This window comes from Papio anubis, chromosome 2 (assembly GCF_008728515.1).
Source record: "Papio anubis isolate 15944 chromosome 2, Panubis1.0, whole genome shotgun sequence".
NCBI classification, from domain to species: Eukaryota; Metazoa; Chordata; class Mammalia; order Primates; family Cercopithecidae; genus Papio; species Papio anubis.
In genome coordinates, this window is record NC_044977.1 from 59,653,237 (window position 1) to 59,674,985 (window position 21,749).

Here is a 21,749-nt window from a genome sequence, read left to right on the forward strand (position 1 = left end):
TAGCACTCTTCTGTGGTCAGCTATTAATAACAATGTGAACTGAATTAACTACATCTATTATAATCAATAGAGATTCATCAATTATACTCAGGATGCCCTCAAAGGGGTGGCTAGCCAGTTAGACGCCACCAGCCGAATGGCCTGGATAAACAGGCTTGCCCTGGACATAATACCAGAAAAAGGGGGTGTATGTGTTATGCTGGGTGGGAAACGTTATACTTTCATTCCCAACAATACTGCCCCAGATGGGACCATCACAAAAGCTTTACAAGGACTGACAACTCTAGCCAACGAACAGGCAGAAAATGCTGGAATGAATAACCCATTTACGGGTTGGCTAAAAGGTTGGTTTGGAAAACGGAAAGGCATGGTGGCTTCAATCCTTACATCTCGCATAATTGTAGCAGGAGTCTTAGCAGTGGGATGTAGTATTATCTTGTGTGTGAGGGGACTAGCACAGAGATTAATTAAAACAGCTATTAATAAACAAATGCCAATAAGTTACCAGCAAAATAACCTGCTACTATTAGAAACCAAAATAAACTCACTCTCATATAAGGAAGAAAGTAAACGACTTCTAAAGCAATTTGAGGACCAAAACGGTTTAAATGAAAATGAGACCAAAGGAAGTAAATAGAAAAGGAAGGAAAAGAAGGAAATTTGTGAGAAAACATTTTAAGTGGTCCATTTTCAAGGCATAATAAATCTAAGTACTGTAAGTCAGCCTGTAGATGTAACAAACCGCACAGCTCATGCACCTAGAAGGTTATGATAAGCGAACAGAATGTAGGGGAGGGGTCAGCCCCTAAAACAGGAGAAAGTTTCATTATTGGGAAATCGAAACTGAAGTGGGTAAAGGGACCAGGGTATAACCTTATAAGGGGGATAATAAAACTTTAGGCAATGTCCAGGAAGACTGTAACCCCACAGTACTCAACTAGTGAGGAACAGGGGGAGGGACTTGCATGCTAGGAAATAAATTAAATGTTGTAACTGTCCCCGGTATGACCGCCTATCAAACACCAGATCTTGCAAGACCGTCATTAAAAGTCTCGCTTCCGCTGTTCTTCATGTCTCCGAGTCCAGTCTTTGGGTTTGGATGGGTAAATGTGTGTTTCTCACAGGCATGAACCAACATCCCACCAGAATGTTATTGGTGGTAACCTGTCATGGTTTCTTTGAGCCCCAGGAACCATTATTATAGCCTAGAATTTTCAGATTACAACAAATCACAGCTCCACACATACGGCTGCACACATACGGTCCCTCAGGGCATATTTTCCCTATGGACTGTACCCCTAGTTCAGTTTTAAGCAATCTGGAAACCTGCTCCAACATTCACTAGAGAATTAAAGACTAATGTGTTGAAATTTTTCCAAAAAAAAAAAAAAAACCAAGAAGGTATATTAGTCTATTCTCATGCTGCTAATAAAGACATACCCGAGACTGGTACTTTATAAAAGAAAGAGGTTTAATTGACTCACAGTTCCACAGGGCTGGGGAGGCCTCACAATCATGGCACAAGATGAAGAAAGAGTAAAGGGGCTTCTTAATGGTGACGGGCCAGAGAGAAATGAGAGCCAAGCGAAAGGGGTTTCCCCTTACCACGAAACCATCAGATCTTGTGAGACTTATTCACTACCTCAAAAACAGTATGGGGAAAATCATCCCCATGATTCAGTTCTCTCCCACCGGGCCCCTCCCACAACATGTGGGAATTATGGGAGCTATAATTCAAGATGAGATTTGGGTGAGGACACAGCCAAACCATATCACAAGGCTTTGTTCCCTATGAACCAACAGGAGAGCATTATTTTTAAACACTGCCACACATGCTCCCCAAAGTGAGGAACAAAAACGAATCACATCCTGTGTAGTGAGAAGCTATCCTGACCATTGCTAGCTCTGAAAGAATATAACAGAAAGACCCAGGAGCCCTGCAAGCCTTGCACTGCATACCACCCTAATTTCTTTCAGACAGCACACCCTGCAGGAATTGAACTGAATCATTTAGAATTCCCAGATCCAATATCATCCATTAACTGCTTCTGCTTCCCGTTCAGCTCCATTTCTCTAAGGGAAATTACACAGGAGTTCTTCTCAGCCATGAAGAAATACAGCTGATGACAACCACTCTACAATATTCTGGGTCTGCATCATTCTACTTCCAGGGAAATAAACTTCACTGCTTACTGAAACTGCAGCGTCCATCAGTGGCCATTTAGGTCTGCAACTAAACAAATGTCAAAGATGTTACTGAGAAGTTACCCAGAAACACTTGTCTGCAAGGCTCCTAATGACAATCAGATCCTTTGTATTAAGAGTAAAAAAACTTATAAATGTGACCAAGGATTATAGCGTATAATGCCAGGTGACAACATCTCCATAACCCCTTATCAGCTCTTTTCTACCTGGAAGATAAATGAAGCCCCTAAAATTCTATTCCACAGGTATATCATAAGATAAATAGGTAATCCTCCCTTTAAAGACTATCTTTAAAGACTGCTAGCCAAAGCATAGCAGAGGCAAGAAAATGTTTACAAACACTGTTTTGCCTGTTAGACTCTAGAGGAAGCAAACCATGGCACCTGTCATTGGATACATTAAAGCCAAGATTTTACCTTCTTAGTCCTTTAGTGCCTACTTCTAACATTCCGCCTCACAATTTTGCAACTTCACCTCCCGAACTAATAGTATCATATGGATTGTCTTGTGTTCCCCTCCACTGTAAAAAATTCAGTAACACTTTACTTTTTAAAATATTATTAATAATACCTTAAAATCATTTTAAACCACAGTGTATGGAATCTTTTAGCTGTTTGCTTATATATCAGTAGAGACATCTCTGCTTCCACCCTTCTCAGGTGATCCTGGCAGTACAGTGGTGTGGCTGCCGAGAATGCCATGGGCTGAATACATTCCTTCAATGGCTCTTCCACACTGCAGCTCTCTCTGGGTATTACTGAAGAAACAGTAAGCACTGTAAAGCCATTCCATTAGCCCAGTCAGTGCTTTTGACATTGTTTCACGGTGAAACTCAACTCTTAAAATGATGGACAGTCATAAAATACTGAGTCACTGCGCACTTCTCAGGTTCCAAACTGCAGTGCCTTCTAGATAGTAAAATCATTATTTATTCAGCAGCTGCCTAAAATTCCACTTACTATCATCAGGGTGGGGAGTTTGGCAGGTGCAGTAAGCGCAGTAAGAAGCTGGAGTGACAAGAATGTTTTTCAATCACATGTGATGACTGCATCAACAATACATCCTTATTATTAGCTAGGCTATATGTAACTGGCTTACACTATTTAAAAATAATAATGATAATGGCTCAACATTACTCATTTTACTCTGCCCTCGTATTACAGAAAAGAAAACTTGACGTCAAGGTCACAAGGTCACATACACACAGCTAAATAGTGGCAAAACTGGAATTTGAACCTAAGTTTAAACTTAAAAGCCCTAAAAGTGATTTTCCACTTTAGTGTAATGCCTCAGGCATTTGGCAGTTATTTGCTGGCAAACGAATGAGAGTCATTAAGCTTGAAGCCAATGTTAGACTGCTGAACAACAAAATACAAACTCCATGATAAATTGAGAGGTTGTAAATAGATGCTCTGCTAGTCTTCTACTCCAGTAAAAAAAAAAAAAAAAAAAAAAAAAAAAAAAAAACTTAGAGCAATCACTATCTCTTCCACCAAGCCAAAACTATTAACTACAACCAAACTTATCAGCAGAAGAAAAACCCAAATAAACCAGCAAATTTTTCACCAAGTGCCCCTAACATCCTAGCACATCTAGGATGGGTTATGGCAAAAACAACAACAACAACAACAACAAACTGTCATTTTAGTTTCTCTCTCAGAATGACACAAAACCTTCAAGAATCAGAAACCATTAAAAAATCACAATAATAAGCAAAGAAAGGAGATTTAAAGTGAAGAAGAATCAGAATCAGAAACCAGGCTAGGCACAGTGGTTCATGCCTGTAATCCCAGCACTTTGGGAGGTTGAGGTGGGAGGATCACTTGAGGCCAGGAGTTTGAACCAGCCTAGGCAACATAGTGACATCCTGTCACCACAAAAAATAAAAAGTTTTTAAAAATTAAAAAAAGGGCTGGGCATGGTGGCTCACGCCTGTAATTCCAGCACTTTGTGAGAGGCCAAGGCGGGTGGATCATTTGAGATCAGGAGTTGGAGACCAGCCTGACCGACATGGTGAAACCCTGTCTCTACTAAAAATATAAAAATTATCCAGGTCTGGTGGTGCATGCCTGTAGTCCCGGCTAGTTGGGAAGCTGAGGCAGGAGAATTGCTTGAACCCAAGAAGTAGAGGTTGCAGTGCGCCAAGATCGCACCACTGCACTCCAGTCTGGGTGACAGAGTGAGAGTCTATCTCAAAAAAAAAAAAAAAAAAAAGAGAGAGAATTAAAAACTGGTCCCTTGTGCCCAGTACACTTCTTCTCTGAAACTCAGGAACCTTTCATTACCTTCTGAAATTGAATTCCTACTCAGTGCTCACCTGAAAGGTGAGGGGGTTCCACTTCATCTAGCATCCAGTAGAGCACGATCCTGCCCTAACCCCAGAACATCACATCAACCTACCACCTAAGGAGTACTCATTCTATGCCAGTCACTGTGCTGACTGTCTTACCTCACCATGAGCTCATGGGGCAACTATTCTCATGCCCAAATCACCAATGAGGAAACTGAAGCTTTGAGGAGGTCATAGAATTCTGGCATATCCAGAATTTAAATTTAGGCCTGCCTGATCTCACATACTTAAACATTACCCTATACTGCTTTACTCTATTTAAGTCAACAATGACAGAGTAGTAGGCACACTGCTTCATTTAAAGGCCATAAATACTGAAAGGGAGGCTGTAGTCTGAAGGTAGAGACCAATGAACAGATAATTTGCACAAATAAATATAATTGTGATCAAGTGCTGTGAGAAGAGTTAGGGCAAAGTTATACGGACCTGGGACCTGAACGATGAGTAAGACAGTGCCATCTAGGGGGAAAGGAGTAGCAACGGACAGGTATCATAGGCAAAGAAAATCAATTGGTATCTTGGGCATCTCGTTCTCCATCATTACCACAGTCTAATATTTACTTCAAAGGCCTACTTCCTCTATCCTTCTGCCCACAGCCATTCTGCTGTAATTTTCACTAGCTAATTTAAATCCTCTTTCCAAACCCTGCCAGAATAAATACTACAATTTATAAATGTTCCTAGGAAAGAAAACATAGGGTAGTACTAAACAGCCAGTACAGCAGACTTAAAACATCTGGCACAAAGAGCCAAAGAAAGCAAAAAAAAAAAAATGCACATGGAACACCACAAGGTCATGCCCAATTTCCAAACTAATTTCAGTTACAGGAGGCGGAAGAATTAGATTTATCAGGAGTCAAAGCAAGATCCTAAAGGATTTGTAAAAATGGAACCCAGATTCCTCATAACTCATCTATTTTATGGAATAGGACACTTCAGGCTGAATTGGAAATGAATTTCAGACCCAAATGACAATTAACTGTGTCACTTAATCTTTATCTTATATAAATCAATAAATGTCTACTTAAAACAAGGGGGTCAAAAGAATAATATAATGCCTTAAGTGAAAACATTGTATAAAATAATCAAGTTCACTTGAACCCAGGAGGCAGAGGTCCCAGTGAGCCAAGATCATGCCACTGCACTCCAGTCTGTGCAACAGAACAAGACCCCATCTCAAAAATATATATATAATAATAATAATAATAGGCCAGATGTGATGGCTCATGCCTGTAATCCCAGCACTTTGGAAGGCCAAGGCGGGTGAATTGCCTGAGCTCAGGAGTTCGAGACAAGCCTGGGCAACACGGTGAAACCCTGTCTCTACTAAACTACAAAAAAATTAGCCACGCAGGGCAGCATGTGCCTGTAATCCCAGCTAATCCAGAGGCTGAGACAGGAGAATCGCCTGAACCTGGGAGGCAGAGGATGCAGTGAGCCAAGATCGCGCCACTGCACTCCAGCCTGGGCAACAAAGCAAGACCCTGTCTCAAAATAATAATAATAGGCCGGGCGCAGTGGCTCACGCCTGTAATCCTAGCACTTTGGGAGGCCAAAGTGGGCGGATCACAAGGTCAGGAGTTTGAGACCAGCCTGGACAATATGGTGAAACTCCATCTCTACTAAAAATACAAAAATTAGCTGAGCTTGGTGGCGTGCACCTGTAATTTCAGCTACTTGGGAGGCTGAGGCAGGAGAATCGTTTGAATCTGGGAGGTGGAGGCTGCAGTGAGCTGAGACTGCACCACTGCACTCCGGCCTGGGTGATACAGTGAAACCTCGTCTCGAAAAAAATAATAATAATAGTAATAATTAAGTGAGCCAGGCACAGTGGCTCATGCCTGCAATCTCAGCACTTAGGGAGGCTGAGGCAAAGAATTACTTGAACCCAGAAGGCAGAGGCTGCAGTGAGCCAAGACTGCAGCACTGCACTCCAGTCTGGGCAACAGAGTGAGACTGTCTCAAAAAAAAAAAAAAAAAAAAAAAAGATCAGGTGTGTTTCATTAATTAAATGAAATAATTTTTACTGAATGCTCTTTGTATTGGAAATGGGAGGAAACGATGATTACATAAAATAGGATGTCTAGGAACTAACTCTATGTTAACTAGCCTAAAGAACAACATAGTAGGCCAGGCGCGGTGGCTCATGGCTGTAATCCCAACACTTTGGGAGGCTGAGGTGGGCAGATCACCTGAGGTCAAGAGTTAGAGACCAGCTGGCCAACATAGCAAAACCCCGTCTCTACCAAAAATACAAAGGTTAGTCAGGCGTGGTGGTGCGTGCCAGCAGTCCCAGCTACTCTGGGAGGTGAAGGCACGAGATCACATGAACCTGGGAGACAGAAGCGGAGGCTGCAGTGAGCTGAGATCGCGCCACTGCACTCTTGCCTGGGAGACAGAGCGAGACTCCATTTCAACAGAAAGAATGACATAGTGAAGGTGGAACAGCCATTTCCTAACTTGTTTTATGGTAATGTTCCAAATGAACTGCTATCTGTGAGTGCTATAAATCCATTATTAGACTGCTCTGAGTCTCTAAGCAGGTATCAAAGAACCTAACTGGGCTATGAGGGCCAAGGATCACACTTTGTCTTTTCAACCACACAGTAAAACGATCAGTAATGTAATCTGAGTAGAAGAAAAATGATACTCTAACACTATCTACATGTTTACCTGGCACCAAAGAAAAATCCCAACTTAAATCTCAAGAAATCAAATATCCTTTGGGTTTAAAGCACACAAATTACACCTAGAAAATTTTCTCTTCAGTGGAAAGTCACTTTACAAACCTAAGCCAGGCACTTTCCAGAAATAGAAAAATTACTCTTTGAATTAGATAGCAAAGGTTTCCCAGCCTGCAAATGAATCTGAGCCATGCTGAATATACAGCGTTCATCCCAGCTATTAAAGACCTCTTCTGGACAGCCTGCATTCTGGCCACAGATTAATGTACATAAGTACCACAAATAAATCAAGATAGCCCAACAGCAATTCTGAGGAGTGGAGAACATTCTGCCTAGTCCTTGTGTCCGAAACATGGGCAAAATGAGTAATCAGCAGGGTACGGGTAAGTGACAGCAATCAGTAGAAATAAAAGATCCCACAACTCACTTTTTTGAAGAGAAACTAGGAATGGATCTCAACTACTTCCTATATCTCTTACTACTCCTGAAGACAAAATTAGAAGTAGGATGAAATATTAATTCTCAGTTTTTGTACTACTGAACTTAAATATAGCATTCATAGCCTGTCATTTCCAACCAGCAATCCCTTTATATCATAATTATGCAATACTTTTTTTTCCAGGGGGTGGGGGGTGGTATGCAGCTCAGGGGAGACCTGGTCTCACTCTGTCACCCAGGCTGGAATGCAGTGGCACTATCATGGCTCACTGCAGCCTCCTGGACTCAAGCCATCCCCTTACTATCTCAGCCTCCCCAGTAGCTAGGACCACAGGCACGCAGCAGCACATCCAGCTAATTTTTTTTATTTTTTTATTTTTTGTAGAGATCAGAGTTTCACTATGTTGCCCAAGCGGGCCTTGAATTCCTGGGCTCAAACGATCCACACCCTTCTTAGCCTCCCAAAGTGCTGGGGTTACTGACATGAGCCACCATGCCCAGCCTATAATACAATTTATACTCAAATAATCCCTTTTTCTTCTAAACCCATTCTTTCTTCTCCACCCTATAAGTGCTGTTTGCTGATGGCACAACCATATTCCCCACCATTCTATCAAATCCTTAAAAGGGTCTTTGCAAATTCCCCTTTGTCCTGTACATCTGACTTAATTGCTAATTTGTACTCATCCTACTTCCATAATAATGTGTGCCTTTCCCCTCCTCCCCAGCTGCCTCCCTCAATGTCTCTCAACCAGACCTCTGTAATAACCTTGTAACCAATTTCCTTGTGGATGGTCTCTATTGCTGCTAAATTAATCCTTTGGAAACACAGGTCTTATCTCATTCCTCTGAATAAAAACTTTCAGTGGCTCTCCATGCCTAATGTCATACTCAGTCAAGGCCCTGTGGGAGCTGACTGAATCTACTTTTCCAGTCTTTGTTTCTTTTTCCTTCACTAAGGTTATGCCTAATCCAACAAAAAAAATTTATTTCCCTCAGCTGTGCCTTTGCTTTTCCCACTGTTCCTGCTTGAATGTCTTTTTTTCCCTACATGATACCGGAAATTCCAAAAGGGCAAGAACACTGTCTGCTTTGCTCCCCATTATATTCATGCTGCCCAAAACACTGCTTGACATATCTGTTGAATAAATGAAATTCCTCTACTCCTAACAACCCAGCTCAAAAGCCACTCCTGCCACTGTCCAATCAAAACTTAGCAAACAGCCTTACTAAAGAAAACTCCTCCAATGTCTTAATGGGGTGGGGTCAGGGGAGAATTCCAAAAGCATTTTGTATCAATCTTAAGGCACTTAATATTCCTATCCTATACATGGCACAAACCCTACCATAAATGACCTTGTCTAGTACATTTATAAGTTATCTATCACAATGCCTTGCACACAGTTTAAGCATGCATAGAGTAGATACACTTCGCTATTATTATTCATTCATTCATTTATTCAGTATTTAAAGAGCTTGTCATGTGGCAGGGACTGTTCTTAGCACTGGCGTACAGCATTGTAAAATATGATAAAGCCTTGCCTCTGTGAAAAGGGGCAAAGAATATTAGAAACAAGAGAACAAGATAATTTCTGATGGTTAAAAATAATGAGAGGGGCCGGGTGCAGTGGCTCATGCCTGTAATCCCTGCACTTTGGGAGGCCGAGGTGGGTGGATCACCTGAGGTCAGGGGTTCAAGACCAGTGTGGCCAACATGGTGAAACCCCCCGCATCTGTACTAAAAATACAAAAATTATCTAGGCATGGTGGCACGTGCCTGTAGTCCCAGCTACTCAGGAGGCTGAGGCAGAAGAATCGCTTGAACTTGGGAGGCAGAGGTTGTAGTGAGCCGAGTTTGCGCCATTGCACTCCAGCCTGGGTGACAGAGTGAGACTCTGTCTCAAAAAAAAAAAAAAAAAAAAAAAAATTTTTAAATTTTTTTCTTTGAAATAAGATAGAAATAAGAAAGCCCAAAGCTAGAAACAAAATACCTAAATTATGAAGGTGAGAAATGTAGGTTTCCTTTCTTTTCCTAGATTTTCCTCTGATAAGAACTATTTACAAATGATGAAGCCCATGTATTGGCATTAAAACATTCTCTGGACAAAATGAGCTTTCAAGAAAACAGTGGCCAGGCACGGAGGCTCACACCTGTAATCCCAGCACTTTGGGAGGCTGAGGCGGGCGGATCACAGGAGTTTGAGACCAGCCTGGCCCACATGGTGAAACCTCGTCTCTACTAAAAATACAAAAATTAGCTGGGTGTAGTGGCGGGTACCTGTAGTCCTAGCTACTCGGGAGGCTGAGGCAGGAGAATCACTTGAACCCCCGTGCCACTGCATTCCCAGTGTGGATGACAGAGTGAGAGACTCCGTCTCAAAAAAAAAAAAGAAGAAAAAAAAAAGAGTGAAGAAAAGGCAGGCAACGTATCTAATCTAGATTTTAAGCAACCTCATTCTTAACACTATGCTACATTTTGCATACTGAAGAAAGAATATAGGTTCATAGGCTGGGTATGGTGGCTCATGCCTGGGCTGAGGCAGGCAGATCACTTGAGGTCAGAAGTTTGAGACTCGCCCGGCCAACATAGCGAAACCCCATCTCTATTAAAAATACAAAAAATTAGCCAGGCGTGGTGGCGCACGCCTGTAATCCCAGCTACTGGGGAGAGGCTGAGGCAGGAGAATCACCTGAACCCAGAAGGCAGAAGTTACAGTCAGCTGAGATCACACCACTGCCCTTCAGCCTGGGCAACAGAGCAAGATTCCATCCCCTCACCTGCCCCCCCCCCCCAAAAAAAAAAAAAAAAACACAAGCAAGCAGCATCCCACTATAATAGGTCCAAGATTAGGTAAGGATTATATTGAAACATATCAGGGTTATGGAATATGCAATTTACCAATACTTTTAAAACAGTAGCATGATAACTAAAGGGGATAAGCTATATTTATATATACATGGCTTCCCTGGGAAGGTCAACAAAAAAGAACTATGGTCAGGGGCAAGCATGGTGGCTCCTGCCTGTAATCTCAGCACTTTGGGAGGCTGAGGCAGGAGAATCTCTTGAGCTCAGGAGTTCCGGGACCAGCCTGGGCAACATAGTAAGATCCAGTCTCTACTAAAAAAAAAAAAAATAGGGCCAGGTGCGGTGGCTCACGCCTGTAATCCCAGCACTTTGCGAGGCCGAGGCAGGTGGCTCACGAGGTCAGGAGATCGAGACCATCCTGGCTAACACGGTGAAACCCCGTCTCCACTAAAAATACAAAAAATTAGCTGGGCGTGTTGGCAGGCGTCTGTAGTCCCAGCTACTTGGGAGGCTGAGGCAGGAGAATTGCTTGAACCTGGGAGGTGGAGGCTGCAGTGAGCCAAGATTGCACCACTGCACTCCAGCCTGGGTGACAGAGCAGACTCTGTCTCAAAAAATAATAATAATAATAATAATAATAATAATAATAAAAATACTTTGGGAGGCTCAGGCAGGCAGATCACCTGAAGTCAGGAGTTCAAGGCCAGCCTTGCCAACATGGTGAAACCCTGTCTCTACTAAAAATACAAAAACTAGCTGGGTGTGGTGGCACGTGCCTGTAGTCCCAGCTACTTGGGAGGCTGAGGCAGGAGAATCACTTGAACCCAGGAGGCAGAGGTCACAGTGAGCCAAGATCATGCCACTATACTACAGCCTGGGCGACAGAGCAAGACTCCGCCTGGAAAAAAAAAAAAAAAAAGAGAGAGAGAGAGACAACGTGGAAAATGTGGCCTCACTATGTTGCCCAGGCTGGTCTTAAACTCCTGGCCTCAAGCAATCCTCCTGCCTCTAACTCCCTAAATGCTGAGATTACAGGCGTGAGTCACCACACCCAGCAGCAAAAATCTTTTTTAAAAAAATTAGCCAGGCATAGTGACATACGCCTGTGGTCCCTACTACTTGGGAGGCTAAGGTGGGAGGATCTCTTGAGCCAGAGCCCAGCAGGTGGAGGCTGCAATAAGCCATGATCATGCCACTACACTCCAGCATGGGCAACAGAGGAAGAACTTGTCTCAGAAAGAATTATGTTCTCTATAGTTATCAGTCTTGGCAGTTGCTGAAATATAAAAAGCAACTTCTTAAAATGCATTAAACACAAACAGAGCAGTATCTAATAGGATAATTTTTAAATACTGCTTTACTTCATCAACAAAACTATGTATGTCCTAAAAAATACCAGAGGACAAAGTGCTTAACCAAAGTCCAACTTTATACATGAAATCTGTTCAGAATTAGCCGGGTGAGGTGGCAAAAGCCTGTAATCCCAACTACTCGGGAAGCTGAGGCAGGAGAATCGCTTGAACCCAGGAGGTGGAGGTTGCAGCGTGCCAAGACCGTGTCACTGCACTCCAGCCTGGGCAGCAAGAGCGAGACTCTGTCTTAAAAAAAAAAAAAAAAAAAACTGTTTCGACCTTCTCAGTGGGAGTACACGCTTTCTGGAAAGCAATTTGGCCATATGACATAATATGCATTTTTGACCCAAAAACACCAACTCTGGAATGCATCCTCAGGAAATGCAGATCAAATTGAGTACAACAGGAAAACATAGGAAATCGCTCAAATGTCCAATGAGGGAATTACCAAATAGGGTATATCCACAAGACATACCACAATGGAATAAACTATGAAGACATGAAAAATGTTTTAGATAGAAAAATGCATACACTGTAACAATTAAACCAGAATATAAAGCATTATAAGTAATATTATCTCAGAACTTTTTAAAAGACATCTGGATAGACATATTAAAAATATAAAAACGAAATGCTTTTAATGTTTATAGTAGTTAATCTTGGATGGTAGAAATAAGTGGCTTCTTCTACTTTATACTATTCTTTTCTTATCTCCACTAATGAGCCTGTATTGTTTTGGTAACACAAAATTTTCAGAAAAAAATTTTTAAATAATATTTGAGTAACTTTTGTATAGGTTCATTGTATTTTGTATCCATGTTCAGTAACCATCTACTTACTATATCTTTGAAAAACTTAAAAAATCCATTAACTTATGAAATATCTAAGACAGTCATTTAGAATGCATCATTGCACTCTAACAGCTTCTTAATGAGAACATTTGGCTTTCAAGATTCTTGGTCTGCAAGGAAAAACAAATAACTGGAGAGGGGATGAAGGGTAGAGTACTTTATGGAAGGTAGAGATGTTCCTTTGTAACATGCCTCATTTTCCACAACTTGGAATCTATATTTGAAAACCACCTTATTAGAAGACTAGCTTCTCCAGTAAGTTTCAGATGTGTAAAACATCTAGACTTGAACCACAGCCCATTTTCTTTAAAAATGGTTTTTGCCATTCTTACCTCCCAAGAAATTAAATAATAAGCAATACAATCAAATACAAAATCATTTCTGCTTTTGGTTTTTCTTTTTTTGAGACAGATTTTCACTCTGTGGCCCAGGTTGGAGTGCAGTTGCCCAAATTCGGCTCAACGCAACCTCCGCCTCCCAGGTTCAAGCGATTCTCTTGCCTCAGCCTCCTGAGTAATGCCAAGCTAATTTTTGCATTTTTAGTAGAGACAGGGTTTCACCATGTTGGTCGGGCGGGTCTCAAACTCCTGACCTCATGATCTGCCCGTCTTGGCCTCCTAAAGTGCTGGGATTACAGGCATGAGTCACTGCGCCCGGCCCTCTGCTTTTTAAAGATATTAAAGGTACTTCAACAACTCAACAATGTCTGCGAGCCAGTTATTTAAATATCCAAACATAATATTCCACTCTTACTTTCCACAGATTATCATTCCTTCTCCTAATTCATGTTCATAGATAAATATACAGTCCTCAAATGTTAGTCAATATGCTTAAGATGCCTGGATTTAAAACTCTCTACTTTCTACAGTGACACATAGTGCTCATTACGTCTGTATTTCTGATTCTATAAAGCAAACATTTTATATACAATACAAAAAGTGCAGCTGATTTTTTAAATTAAATACAAAAAAGATGTTTAATGGATTAAGATCTCCCAATTCACAGTTCTATGGTTCTAACCTCAGCTGGATCTAAAGAGGTTGGAAAAGTAGAAAGTACACTGGTCCCAGATTCTAATTCTATCTCTGCTACTAATTAGCTTTGTTGCCTTAGGAATTCCACTTAACCTCACTGGATCTGCTAGCCACATCTAAAAACTGAAGGTTAAATTAGACTACTTAATTAGGGTTTCTACAAACTCTTTTAAAAATGATTCTAGGTTCATATTTCCACAGTCTTCCCAAATATCTTCTTTTCCTAATTCTCAGCAGTAATAAACTTTTCCTTGGATTAACCTCAGATATCAACAACGCGCAAACGTGTAAACAAATTTTTATACTTCCATTTAAAAAATACGTAATGTCCATAAGATTTATCCCGTATTATTTTGGTAAATCCTATTTTTTTAATAACTATAACATGTCTAAGAGCCCCAGTTAAAAATAACGATTACTCAACATACATTACACATGTAGGCACATGACTTATTGTGCAATAACTGCCAGAACAGTTAGCAATGGAAAATACTTCATTCCCTGACACTAATCAGAAAATTAAAAACTAGGGTGTTACTTTTTTATAACGTCCAAAACAAAAGAGAATACTACATATATCAAGTGTCTCTACATAAAATTGGATTAAATGAGGTATCATTTCAGTTTTAAAATCCTACGGAAAAGCATTTTAAGTCTGAGCATTCTGTAACTAAACAGCATTATCTTTTAGACTTAAACCAAACCCTACATATAGTAGTAATTCAGCTTCATGAACCTTTTGAGTAAGTTAAATGACATCTATTAAATCTTCCTTAATGTTTAAGGCACATGTAGTGACCTTTTAATTTGTTTACAAAATGTTGATTTTTACAAAAAGAAAACTGGCTTCAGCTGAAGCTTTTCATACCTGAGAAGTTGCTTCTTAAATTTGAATGAATAAATGGTCAACTTTCTAGAGTGACATGTAGTACTCAATACATCTGTATTTCTGATTCTATAAAGCAAACATTTTATATACAATACAAAAAATGCAGCTGATTTCTTAAAAGGCTAAGCTTACTATTTTGGACACATTGTTTCTACCTAAAAATCTGTAAAATCATCTTTAATCACTAACTTGGATTTTAATCACTACATCCTCAATATACTCCATAAGAATCAGGGGTTAGGTTAGAGCCTTGAGGTTAAAAAGTATGAAATTTACTGAGGTCCTCTTTTCAGCATCTTAAAAGCATCAGTGAATTACAGCTCAGACTTTTTTTTTCTTTTCTAAATTAGTATTACTTTTAATTGACAAATCATAACTGTATACATTTATGGAATACAAGATGTTCTGATACATGTTTACCATGTGGAATGACTAAATCAGGCTAATTAACACATCCATCACCTTATCTTTGTGACTTTCTTTTTCTTAACTGAAGCTACTCACACCATTACAGTTTTTAAAAGGATAGTCTAATGATAACAGTGGGCCAGGCACAGTGGCTCACACCTGTAATCCCAGCACTTTGGGAGACCAAGGCAGGCACATTACTTGAGACCAGGAGTTCAAGAACAGCCTGCCCAACATGGTGAAACCCCATCTCTACTAAAAATACAAAAATTAGCTGGGTGTGGTGGCAGTCACCTGTAGTCCCAGCTACTCGGTAGGCTGAGGCACAAGAATAGCCTGAACCCAGGAGGCAGAGGCTGCAGTCAGCCAAGATCACGCCACTGCACTCCAGCCTGGGCAACAGAGCAGGACTCCATATTAAAAGAGATAATAGTGGAGCCACTGGTTCACTTTGACTTCAACAGCTTTGCATTAGTTTTGTTGTTGTTAAGCATAATAATCTAATGGGGGGGCGGGGGAACACATGATGCGATCACTTTCCACAATCCATAAATCCACTACTGCAGCCCACATCTGTATAGATAGTGATTCAAAGTAGAAAATGATACTACCTGAGTCCCTTCTCAGTATTTTTCAAGCCATTGTTCCTGCATTCAATGGGTACACCCAATTACAAATAACAACAACAGTTACCATTTACCTATCCCCTTCTGTGGGCCAACATGAGTGCTAGCTACTTAACATTTTTCATGTCATTTAATCCCTAGAGTAACTCTGTAAGAAATATATCATTACCTCCATTTCATAGATGGGAAAGTAAGGACTCAAAGAGGATATAAGGCTACTAAGTGGCAGAGCCAGATTTCAAATCCAGGGTTGTCTGACTTCAAAGGTCATGCTCATTAAGCTACACTGTCTACTGAAAACAGAAGCATGAAAATCAGCAAGAAGTTTCTCAAAGATTTGCTCAACTTTTCAGACTTCCCATGCATAACGACCTAACTGCAACAAATACAACTGGCTGTATTAATACACCTATCTACATGATACATTAATTCAGTGTTGTCAAAAGAACAAGATTTACAAGATGACTCCAATTCTCAGCTCAAGGGGACATGAGAAAATTTAGTTAACTGAGCTCAACTTCACTCAAACTTACGCCTCATCTTTTCCACATTATATAAAAGTTCTAGCAGGATGTGATGCTTCAAGCCTATAATCCCAGTACGCTGGAAGGCCAAGGCAGGAAGACTGCTTGAGGCCAGGAGTTCAAGACCAGCCCTGGCAACATAGCAAGAGCCCATCTCTATAAAAAAAAATTAAAAAATAAATAAATAAATAAATAGCCAGCCACGGTAGTGGCACGTGCCTGTAGTCCCAGCTACTTGGGAGGCTGAGGCAGGGAGGATCACATGAGCCCAGGAGCTGGAGGCTGCAGTGAGCTACGACTGCACCACTGCACTCCAGTCTGGGCGAAGATCCTGTCTTCAAAAAAAAAAAAAAGAAAAGAAAAAAATTCTAATATAAATATGTAACCTGAAGTTCATTTTTCCTCATTAATTTTAGTGGTATTAGGCCAGGAACAGTGGCTCATGCCTGTAATCCCAGCACTTTAGGAGGCCAAGGCAGGAGGCTCAATTGAGCCCAGGAGCTCAAGGCTGGCCTGGGCAACATAGGAAGATCTTGTCCCTATCAGAAAAAAAAAAAAATAGTGGTATTAGATACACATTCCACCCTTCTATTCCTGCGGAAGCTCAAAAAATCATAATATTACAATAGGCGGCCAGGCACAGTGGCTCACGCCTGTAATCCCAGCAATTTAAGAGTCCAAGTCGGGCGGATCACATGAGGTCAGGAGTTTGAGACCAGTCTGAGCAACACAGCAAAACCCGTCTCTACTAAAAGTAATTAGCCGGCCGTGGTGGAGGACGTCTGTAATCCCAGCTACTCAGGAGGTGGAGGCAGGAAAATCGCTTGAACGTGGGAGGTGGAGGTTGCAGTGAGCTGAGATCTCGCCACTGCACTCCAGCCTGGGGGACAATGCGAAACTCCGTCTCAAAAAAAAAAAAAAAGTAATAATAATAATATTAGAAAAGGAGCCGAACAACAAGCAGGTAAAGCTTCCTTATACACACCATTCTTCAAAGGACGTTGGGGTTTCTGCTAATCTCTTTTTCTCCAAGACTTACTCACTCCTGTTGCTTTATTACCGCAAGGACTAAGAATCACAAGTTACCTATTTTCTCAAACATGAAAGCTGTGTTTGAATTATTCTTGTGTAACCTAACCAGTCGGACAGCTAGTCTTCAGGATTTCAACAGTCATTGAAAAGGTGGAAGAACTGCTGCCATCTCTCTTCAGAACAGTTCTAAAACTTCCCTGGCGTGTACAAGCCACTACCAGCTAAAACTGAGTCACAGCAACTCTTGGGCTCTAAATAAAGATCAAGGAGAAATTTTTCGCTCCTATTTCTTTCCCAACCCACCAAACAAGCAAAACGAAATAATCATCTTTCTACTCAATCATTGATGAACAAACACCACATTCTATGTAAGTCCTCCGTGCAATTTTCCTTCCACCCATTCCCTGCGCCTGCTAAGCTGTGTACCTGCCCAGTACCTTCTTTTCTCTTCAAGTGAAAAACACCATTGAAAGACCAACCCCTTTTTCGCAGGGTAGTTAACTTTATGCTGACTGCAGATCCATCTTATCTACTCTTTTAAAACAATTAACTTTTAGCTTCATAAATACTATGTATTGTGGGCTAGCTGGAGCTCAGCAATCAGCTTGACCTCCGCGCCTGGGTGACGGGTGAAAACAAGTAACTGAATTAGATGGGGCGAGCTGCCCACAAAATTCAGGAAGGCGCCCACACTGGTCTCCTGCTTTCACAATGGGGCTATTGGTCCAAAGTGGCAACTTAAGAGAGGATCTTAATGCTTACGCTTTCTCATAGGGCTGACGGATTTGCCAAATCCCACCCTTTGGGAAAGTGACAGACTGGACTTAACTCTTTGGCTGCCCCTACTGGGCAAACCCAATGGAAACCCCAATCCCCAAGTGCTTTAAAAAAATGTGACAAGCCCAATTTAACTCTTTCCGAGCCCCCGCGGCGTTGAGGACACAGCCCTTGGAAAATGTCTACATAGACTTAACCCTTCCGCTGCCGATCTCAGTGCTACTCCCCGCGCCGCCAACACGCGGGAAATTCCAAATTCTGGCCCTCGGGAGGTGACAGGCCCAGCTTCGCACGCCCCCCCGCCATCAGTCCCATCGCGCCGAGGGCCTTCTAGACTCAGGCCTTCTAGAGGCGCCGGGCCGGACTCCGGGCTGCGGAGCCCCGGGCGAGAGAGTGGGCGGGCACTCACCGCGATGACATTGACGAAGGTGGTCTTGCCCGAGTACTGCAGCCCCACGAGCGTCAGCTCCATCTCCTCCTTCCAGAAGAGCGAACGGAACCAGTCCAGCAGGCGGGAGATGAGCGCCAGCATGATGGCGGCCGGGATCGAGGACGGACGGGAGGACGGACGAGCAGCGGCGTCGACGACTTCCACACTAGCGGGCCTCCGCCCAGACCCCCCAACGGCTCCTCGGTGCCCCGGCGCGACACGGGCGCACACCGGCGGGCAGCAGCGGCCAGAGCCAGGAAGCTAAGCGGGTCATATGACTCGCCCTACCCCCCACGCCCGTCCCGGCGCCGCCGTCTGCACCCACGGCAAGAGCGGCGCGGCCCGTCTGACCAGGCCCCCCCGCCGCTTGCAGCGCCACCTGGTGGGCATGCCCCGCAGCACAGCGTACCCGCGGGCCCCCTTGAGGCTTTCTCTCCATTCATTCACTGTTGGTTCTTTCGTCATTCATCCACTTATTCATTCGTTAATTCATTCATTCATTTTTTTTCTATAATCGTTCATCAGCAATCTACTCTGCAGGAAGACTTCAAGACTCTGGAAGAGTTAGCGTGGAATAAAACTTCCTGTCCTACATTTCTGGTAGTAGCAAAAATAGTGTTAACTTAAAAATCACAGAGTTTATAAATTTAGAAAGGAGAGCTTTATTTCTTAAGAAGGGGATTATAACCTGTAGGCAGGAAGTGCAGCCTCAGGCTAAAAAAAAAAAAAAAAGTAAGCACTTTGAGAGAGGGAAGGGTGCAACAAGAATTTATATTGAAGGGTTGGCCAAGTAAACATATTTCACTTATGGAAGGAGCTATTAATATGTATGAAGGTGGTGGTCTTGACACACACATAGTGAACAAATCTGTATGGTTCATATGACCTTGTTCATTTAAGGGTGGCGACTTAATATTTAAATGTATTATAATCAGGCAGGGTGTGGTGGCTCATGCCTGTAATCCCAGCACTTTGGGAGGCCAAGGCGGGCAGATCACCTGAGGTCAGGAGTTTGAGACCAGCCTGACCAACATGGTGAAGCCCCATCTCTACTAAAAATACAAAATTAGCCGAACGTGGTGGTGTGCACCTGTAGTCTCAGCTGCTTGGGAAGCTGAGGTGGGAGAATTGTGTGAACCCAGAAGGCAAGGTTGCAGTGAGCCGAGATCATGCCACTGCACTTCAGCCTGGGTGATAGAGTGAGACCCTGTCTCAAAAAAAAAAATTAATAAATAAATAAAGTAAATGTATTATAATCAGGCCCTCCAAACAGAAAGTGAATCAGGGACCAGAAAGGCATTCAACTGCTTGGCCTCTGTAAAACCAGCCAGAACTGAGCTGGGCGTGGTGGCTCACAGCCTGTAATCCCAACACTTTGGGAGGCTGAGGCAGGTGGATCACGAGGTCAGGAATTTGAGACCAGCCTGGCCAACATGGTGAAACCCCGTCTCTACTAAAGATACAAAAAATTAGCCCAGGCCAGGTGCAGCGGCTCATGCCTGTAATCCCAACGCATTGGGAGGCCAAGGCGGGCAGGTCACCTCAGGTCAGAAGTTCAAGACCAGCCTGACCAACATGGTGAAACCCCGTCTCTACTAAAAATACAAAAATTAGCCAGACATGGTGGCATGCGCCTGTAATCCCAGCTATGCCGGAGACTGAGGCAGGAGAATCGCTTGAATCCGGGAGGCGGAGGTTGCAGTGACCGAGATCATGCCCCAGCCATCCTAGGTGACAGAGCAAGACTCCATCTCAAAAAAACAAAACAAAAAAAAACAAAAAGCCAGCCAGAACCAATGCATGGATGCATAGTAAGCTGTCTCTTAACAGGAGAAAGTTACAGAAGTCAGTCTCTTGTCTAATCAAAGCCACAGTTAGGCTTGTGGAACAGATCAATTAGCCTGCATCTGGAAGAGAGTTGTAACTGCTTTAATTGTGTTTATTTCCAGGCCAGTGCTGGTTTAGCTGGTAGAGAAAAAGAAAAACCTTGCAGTTAGTCATTTAACCCTTGCCTAGTATGGCCTTAGGTCCTGTTTATAATTTGCTATCTAATTGTCACAGAGTCCGTTCTGTCAGTCTTATGATCTCTATTTTAACGTTAATGTTGGTCATTTGTTGTTTCTAAACCACATAAAGGAGGAGGTATAACCAGGTGTGACTGACTTCCCATCTTGTCGAGGGAAGGAACTCAGTTTCTAAGATTTTCCTAGGATCTCTTTGTCCAGGAAGGGTCTGTGTAGTCACTTGAGGGAGCTCAGTTTTTTTGTTTATTTGATTTCGAGACAGAGTTAAGCACAGTTGCCCAGGTTGGAGTGCAATGGCAGATCATAGCTCATTGCAGCCTTGAATTCTTAGGCTCAAGTGATCCTCCTGCTTCAGTCTCTCAAAGTGTTGGGATTACAGGCTTGAGCCACCATGCCCACACCCAGCCCAGGAATTTTTTTTTTTTTTTTTCTTTTGAGATGAGTCTCCCTCTGTTGCCAGGCTGGAGTGCAGTGGCGCAATCTCAGCTCACTGCAACCTCAGGCTCCCGGGTTCAAGCAATTCTCCTCCCTCAGCCTCCCGAGTAGCTGGGACTACAGGCACGCCACCAAGCCAGGCTAATTTTTGTATTTTTAGTAGAGATGGGGTTTCACCATGTTGGCCAGGATGGTATCAATCTTTTGACCTCATGATCCACCCACCTTAGCCTCCCAAAGTACTGGGATTACAGGCGTGACCCACCGGGCCCAGCCCAGGATTTTATTTTTAGTTTACAATGGGAAGCAATGAGTGTCTATCAATAGGGAACTGATTAACCAGGATGTGTCCCCAGAAAGGAATACTATGCAGCTGTAAAAATATATATATATATATAAGAAGAAGAAAGTTATCTGTAAACTGATAAGGAATGATGATCAGGAAATATTTTCAAGAGACAAAAAAATCAAGGTTCATGGCTGGGCACAGTGGCTCACACCTGTAGTCCCAGCACTTTGGGAGGGCAGATCACTTGAGGCTGGGAATTTGAGACCACCCCGGCCAACATGGCAAAACCCCATCTGTACTAAAATTACAAAAATTAGCCAAGCGTGGTGGTGCATGCCTATAATCCCAGCTATTCATGAGGCTGAGGCAGGAGAATCCCTTGAACTCAGGAGGCAGATGTTGCAATGGGCTGAGGTCGCACCACTGCATTCCAGCCTGGGTGACAGATTAAGACTGTCTCAAGGCCAGGCGCAGTGGCTCATGCCTGTAATCCCAGCACTTTGGGAGGCCGAGGCTGGTGGATCACAAGGTCAGGAGATCGAGACCATCCTGACTAACACGGTGAAAACCCATCTCTACTAAACATACAAAAAAT

The 21,749-nt window shown here is 42.6% G+C and overlaps 1 protein-coding gene across 2 annotated transcripts in view; it reads right to left on the reverse strand.

The window, feature by feature from the left end:
* The window catches only part of ARL8B (ADP ribosylation factor like GTPase 8B), a 54,735-nt gene extending 35,740 nt beyond the window's left edge, over positions 1–18,995 (reverse strand). The window contains exon 1 of one of the 2 annotated variants that reach the window (XM_003894155.5): positions 18,386–18,729. In XM_003894155.5, the coding sequence (XP_003894204.1) occupies positions 18,386–18,508 (123 nt within the window). In that variant the 5' untranslated portion in view covers positions 18,509–18,729. Of the gene's footprint in view, positions 1–18,385 lie in introns of both variants that reach the window. The other variant, XM_021934224.2, reaches the window with a different exon arrangement.
* Positions 18,996–21,749: the final 2,754 nt, after the last annotated feature.